This window comes from Homalodisca vitripennis, chromosome 6, assembly GCF_021130785.1.
Source record: "Homalodisca vitripennis isolate AUS2020 chromosome 6, UT_GWSS_2.1, whole genome shotgun sequence".
In the NCBI taxonomy this organism is placed as follows: domain Eukaryota; kingdom Metazoa; phylum Arthropoda; class Insecta; order Hemiptera; family Cicadellidae; genus Homalodisca; species Homalodisca vitripennis.
The window spans coordinates 57,180,079-57,187,097 of NC_060212.1; the positions used below are offsets into that span (position 1 = coordinate 57,180,079).

The 7,019-nt window shown below is 30.1% G+C and overlaps 1 protein-coding gene across 3 annotated transcripts; it reads left to right on the forward strand.

Moving 5' to 3' along the window:
• The first annotated feature begins 428 nt into the window (after positions 1 to 428).
• LOC124364344 lies at positions 429 to 6,176 on the forward strand. 3 transcript variants are annotated; one of them, XM_046819731.1, is made up of 5 exons: positions 429 to 640; positions 1,184 to 1,327; positions 1,799 to 1,873; positions 4,196 to 4,359; positions 5,530 to 6,176. In XM_046819731.1, the coding sequence occupies exons 1-5, from the start codon at positions 560 to 562 to the stop codon at positions 6,101 to 6,103; spliced, it is 1,038 nt and encodes a 345-aa protein (XP_046675687.1). In that variant the 5' UTR covers positions 429 to 559; the 3' UTR covers positions 6,104 to 6,176. The 3 variants fall into 3 exon arrangements, with proteins under 3 accessions (XP_046675687.1, XP_046675688.1, XP_046675689.1); XM_046819732.1 differs by lacking the exon at positions 1,799 to 1,873; XM_046819733.1 differs by lacking the exon at positions 1,184 to 1,327.
• The last annotated feature ends 843 nt before the right edge of the window (positions 6,177 to 7,019 follow it).

The window sequence follows — 7,019 nt, forward strand, 5'->3', positions numbered from 1 at the left end:
TTTACGCAATGTCCGTGTTTAAAAGATAACAAATTTTACACAAAAACCAGAAAAGAAAGTGAGTTAACAGTAACTTCTGAACTACCATACATGAGATCCAAACTGCGTCCACTCATGTTAATAAGTGTTACGTGTTAAGTTTAGTGTTAATATAAAACACGTGTAGGGTAGAGATGGTATACACTATAAACTAAATTTAAAAGAAAAAATATATTAACTTTTGAACCACTAGATTATACGTAAGACCAAATAATTTTAAGATATAAAGTAAGGTAAGAAGTAAAAGAACTTACTCAGTTTCAAATTTGTTTGTCTTTGCTGAAAAGTTCACAACCTCCATATGCCGACTTTACAATTAAAAAAATACTAAATCTTTTGTACGGATCAAAGGTGTTTTCAGTTCAGATAAACATATGTTTTCTCGCAAACAGTGCTACTGTAACCAAACTTAAACATGTTTGTTTTCTAAATTATAAGTTAAGCAACAATTTATAGTTGGAAACAAATTCTAGTAAATTAATTACCTGTCTCATTCGTTACATTAAGTACGTTTTCATTAATGGTACATAATATGATGGAGATTACAGATACAAATCTAAATAGAATTCCAGAAGACGCTTCACAAGGCAATATTCCAAATGTAAGTATTTATAACCTATTCTTTATATCTATGATATGCTTTATAACTAAGATATGATTTATGACTAAGATATACTTTACTATCTAGTATTGCAGCACAGGAAATCTATAAATCTGAGCAAGGAAGAACTTGAATAGCTTATTTCATGTATATATGTAGGCTCATGATTTAACCTACGTAGTATATAAATGTTACGGTCTAAGTGGCTCTGGTGGTCGTGTCACACTAAATCATTATGGAAGCCGTTGACACGATGTATTTGTAAAAAAAACCACCGACCTGCAATGTCGTGTTGTTCTTTTATTTATTTTTTTTGCACGTGCTATTAAAGTGATCCAGTATTTAAATAAAAAACCAATTTTATGATATTTCTTGCAAACTCCGTGTCCTCTGTTGCCAAACGCACAATATTTCAATAGTCAATCAAATATGTCACGTACAGTACAGTTTTTTGTTACATTTTTAAATGTTAATACAGAATGACTTTTAGAGAACTTTTATTATTATTATATTTAAATAATATGGGTATTATATTTTTGTTAGACAAATGCCTTAAAAGATTTCGGCACTAAAGACACAACCTATGCTAAGACCATGTTAAAGGAACTGCTGAGATTTGACGTTGATCATCGAACTGAAAAGGACTTACGGGAACACGTCTCTCGACTTCACTGTTTGGTTAGAAAGGTATTGTGTCATCTCACAACACTGTTATCACTACCAAGGGAATAAGTTCGTCATTTACAATCCAATTTCATGTTTACAAACATTTTTTGCACTTTAATCACAAAAGTTAATACTATTATATACCGGAATACACAGGATTTATAATAATATTTTTAGCTATTACGAATCTTCCATGATAAAGTACACACAAGTCAGAAATTTAATATTTATGAACTGATGTATTTATTTATATTAAAACTTTATATCCTCATTTATGAAAATGTAATGGATATAAGTACAAAATTCACTGTATTACGAACATGAAAATAATTTACTAAGCTGGTTTTTAAAAAATCGTTAGGTTAAAGTATTGTCAAATATAGTGTACTGGTAGTTCTATACTGTTTAATTACGTACAACTTTGTTTTTATCTTACGTTGTATATGACTTGCCCAATATGTGTTTTCCTTACAAGAGGTACTTATCTTGCAGGTAGTTTTATTGTTGTTGGAGAAAAGTTCTCTTTGCAAAAATTTGGAGGAACAAAGAACAGTTCTTACTCAACAGGTAGTTATGTCGTACAAATCTTAATTTTTTTCGGCTTAAGTTTAATCTATAATGTTTTTGTTTTAATTTCTGAATTATTATAATATACCAAAATGCTTATTAATTATTACCATTTTAAATTAAAGTTATATTAAATTATCAAATTGTTTGTTATATTCCTATGTTGAGTAGTTAAATTTGTTAGCAGATACAAGCAAAAAATAATATAAGTTACATGAAATTATTATTTTCTTTTAGAATTTGGTATATTTTGAACTACAGCATTACTGAAATATCTGTTCTATTAGCTATGAACCTCTAACATCCTAAGTTTGGGGCCATGTAAGCCGCTGCGATAAGTCAATATGAAAGGTTTTGGCTTATTTTGAAATAAGAAGATGAAATTAGAAGAATATATAGTAATTTTCTTTATCTATAAAATCTATGGTACTGATGAGATCAATACAAGGTCTGAATGTTTGGAATATAAAACTCAAAACATAATAATCTGATTTCAAAGTATATAAACCCTATAACTATTTCGAACAATTAAAATAAAATAATTACACGAGATAAAAATATGAGATTTGTGTGTATTATTTGTGTATTAATATAACACTAGTGTGGTCACTAGTAGATAGCTGAAAAATGCTTGTTTGATAACAATGGTAGTATTTAAGCAATGAGCAGAAGAAATTCTACGTTCTACCCTCTATTCTTCTCAAAATACCTCAAAATCAAAAAATGTTTCTTACTTCTAAGTATAAGTTGAATATTCACAATTAGATCATACATTTTTAGCTTAAAACTTATTAAGCTCACTTTATTCATTTTAATACTTAATTTCAAAAACAATATTTTAAATAATTTTGTAAAACAACGCATGGGTGTTTGAAATTGTATGATTATTCTGGAATATCATGCACGTATATAACAGGTTTGAATGTATTTTTTAAAGACTCATTAATATGATTAGAGGGGATGCAAAAGCTCTGAGAGAAACATTTCAAAATATTTGTGTGTCTTTATTTTAATTTAGAGTGGGATGACTGATACACACAGTGACCGCTCGCAGCGTGTACACCACAATTCCAATATTTGAAATAACAAGCATGAATACAACCACTTTGTGTAGATATATTTTGTTGCTTAAAAATACATCATAGATTTATAATCGTTGCTGCGTATTATAAAATAACTTTGTTTTCGTTTTAGCACAACATGACACTTGAGTTACTGCATAAACTCTGTGTAGTGGAGTTGATTGAAAGTACCCTGTAATCTACAAAGCATCTATCTATTTTCTTTATGGAAACAAAACTTCCATTAATTTATTTACACTCACCTGGTTTCCTGCATTGTTGTTGATAATGTTAATAACTTGTTAATCTCGTTCTAAAAACGATTTCTGAAATTAAATATGTAACATAATTCAAATAGAATTAAGCAACAGTTAATTATTAAAATTTAAAGGAATAAATTGTTCTTGTGTTTAAAATTTCTACGGAACTAAACTTTGTTTTTAAGGTAAATAAATGTTTGTTAAAAACATAGATATTTATTTTGGTTTTATATGATTTATGTTACTTCACTTTTGTTCAGGAAAACTTTAAGTTTTACATCTATTACAACCTAATTAAAAATTCAATTGATACAATGAGATTAAAGAAGCTTTGTAATAACAATTACTACCTGTCAAATATACATAATAACTGTGTCTGATTATGATCCATTATTGTTACTTAGTGTTAAACATAGGGTGTTACACATACTTAGGTGTATATACTGTTTGCACAATAAGAATAATAACTGTGTCTGATTATGACTGGTTATTATTGTTACTTAGTATCAAACGAGGTAATAAACTGATATGTATGTTATTAATGCTTGCACGGTGTACATAAAAACCGTACATGAATATGGAGCATTATTATTATTTAGTGTCATTTTAACGTGGTGTAACATACTCATATACTAAGGTGTAATTAATACTTACACTGTGTACGTTTCATGTAGTTTTTTTGAAATATGTACTTATAACATTCAAGTCAGTGCATACCTGTTCAAAACACAAGACGCATGAACTATTTTATGAAAAAGTTTCGCTTTAAAAATCAATTTTACTTGACTGTGCAATGAGTTTAATTCTATGAATATAATATATACAATGTTTTAAATAACAAACAAGGGGTAAACATGGTTATCTTTACAATTGCCAGAGAAATAATTCATAAATATAAAACACATATTTTATTAAAATTTTACTTTTATGACCATACACATTATTACCTTATTCATGTGAATTGTCTGAACATTTATCATTGGTGAACAATCGAATTGCAGTGCACCTCGCTGAAGAATCTAGTAGCTGTCACGAAGGACCTGTTGGCTTTGAGAAACACTGAAGTCGAACAGCTCTGTAAAAATATAAAAATTATGGAGGAAAGAATTCATTTGGAAAGAAATAAGCAACAAAACGTTCTTAATACTTTGTCTGAGTCTGCAAGGTAGGTATTGTAACTTGCTAGTAAGAAATAGTTATTACCTATTGGTTGTGTGATGAATATAGTATATTATACTTTGCGTATTCGTGTTGATGAATGTTATTAATTAAATTGGGAATCTGTATAGAACTGTGAGCCTACCATCACAAATCATTTTAAAAACTATCTCAGAGTTTTGTACTACTTTTTGTACCTTTTTGTATTACAAAAATAAAATGTTGTACCAGTCACTGAAAACAATTATTACCATTTAAAAGTCGGCTCACAGGTCTACGATATGAAAAAAAACAACTTTGTCGTAAATTGAAATAAACTACACAATATATTTGTAACAATTTCATAATATTTCGTACCACCAATTTTTTATTTGTATCAGTCTAGTAACAGCTCAGGAAAATATATAATTTTTGCTTACCATGATGTAAACCTTTTGCTATCATTGATTCTAAATTTTAGAGAACAGGTCGTGCCGTTGCCTATGCACTAATGGTTGCAGCTGATATGTTGTAGGCGCGTGATCGACTTACCGCACTGTCACTTGCTAGCCGTGGATAACGTTTAAGTTTATTGTTACTCATTATACATTTTTTTGTTGTTTAAGTTTTTTAGTTTAGTTTTTGTGCACGTGAATAATATTCTACCATACCGGGTCCTATAATATAAGGAGGGTTTTAATTGGACGATTGCACAAGATTTCTTTTGGCTATGATTGGTTTTGAACATTTTACAGAAGACTGCTTTGAATTTTCTTAAACACCGTTTAATGAATTACACTCCAAAATCTTACAGAAACCGAAACATGACACATCCCAGACAAGAACAGCATTTAAAAGTCAGAACTCTTTATACTGGGCAACTCCCTTACACTCGCGTTACTAGATAAACACTTACAGTTATTCCAGAGAGAAAAAATATTTTAATATAAATGTTGAATTGTTTATTAAGTACTTATTTTCAGTCATGTATCTTTTTGACTGGTACAATGAGTTTACAGACCCAGAATTATATTCCTAATCGCTGTGAGATTTAAGATGTATTTCTGAATACTGTGGAGTAATAATTTTTTTCACGCAAATATACATGACTATTTTATATTATCATACACGTTTTAAGGCAAACAATAATAAGGATATAAAAGTAAATAAACAGTTACAAGAATTTTATTGGTCACAGGTTGAATGAAGACATTAAAGCACAATACCATTGTCAAATAGAGATGTTCAACGACCTGCGAGCTCGGTACGAGGAGAGGGTGGCGCTCCTGGTGGCCGAGAACACGCACTTGTCAGGATTGTTCGCGGAGCAGAACACTAACATGGTAGGAGATGGAATGGAGGGTAGACATTGTAACAGTCCAGAAGAAACAAGAGAAAGTAAACAGTTATCTGATGTATTCGGTCAATGTGAACCATACGAGATATCTACTGATCTAGCAAATCACTTAAGTGATATAAAATCGCTATGTGAGATTCTGACCAATGAAGAAGAAAATATTGTACCGAAATATCCTAGTATTGATAAGGACTCTAAATCATGTCCTAATGATGTAACCGACACAGCAGAGAAACAAAAGGGGTATGGAGAGGGAGAAGTCCAATTAGGAGTAATAATGAAACCCAAGGGAGATAACGAAGAAAATATTGCCACACCAGGACCAGAGATCATTCAATCTCTGCAACTCACAGAAAATATTATAGACAAGGAAATATCAGAACACACAGGACAGGGGGAGGGGGAGACGTCTTGACTTACAGCTGATATATGACATATTTACACAGTATTGTAAAACTCTTTAACTGATTAAAAACTATCACCTATCATTGATGTCTTTTATCACCTATTACTCAGTTTTATTATTTAATAATGTCTGACAGATTTAATTTTTAGGAATGTTAGTGGAATATTTTTCTTCGATCTATGCAACCTTACTTAATATAAATACTGTTACCTGCGGCAATCGCTTGGAGAAAAGCATCGTGGGCATATTCTGTTTAAACGACATTCTAAACTAATTTTTGTGTTAGGTGATTATCACTGAACACTTTTCTTGGGATTTATTTTAGGCTTTCTTTTTTGGGGAGTGTTTTGGGGTTCGTCGGAGAACGAATCGATTGTTATAAGTACAAAAAATAGCTCGAATGTAGGCAAGATATTTCATGAGTACTTGTTACTTGAGTAACAATTAAATTATTCAAACAATTTATGTCATCGTTGAGATTTTGCAGATGCTAAAGTCGAAGTTCTTATCTTTTCAGTTAACACACTCATGACATAATGAATAATGGGGCTCTATGTCATTTTGAAACGGAAATTGATTTTGCGTTGATGCCTCTATCTACAATACATACACGTACATAGGTTAGAGAAGTCTATTTTAGTAAAACAATGTATAACTTTGTCCGTTGTAGTTTATCCGGTCTAGGGTGTTTCTGGTACTATAGGTGACTTTATTCAAAAGGCCTACTTCACTAAAAAAAACTACAAATATTTGTTTTATAAAAGTTGTTAAAACTGTGACGAAATTTTGATAGTAACTTTTCCTGGATATATATCCCATGTTTTTACGATACTAAGTGATTGGATGAAATATTCTTTAATATAGTAAATATGACTGTATAATAAATAAATGTGTCTGAAACAAAATGCTTAAATATAAACATACT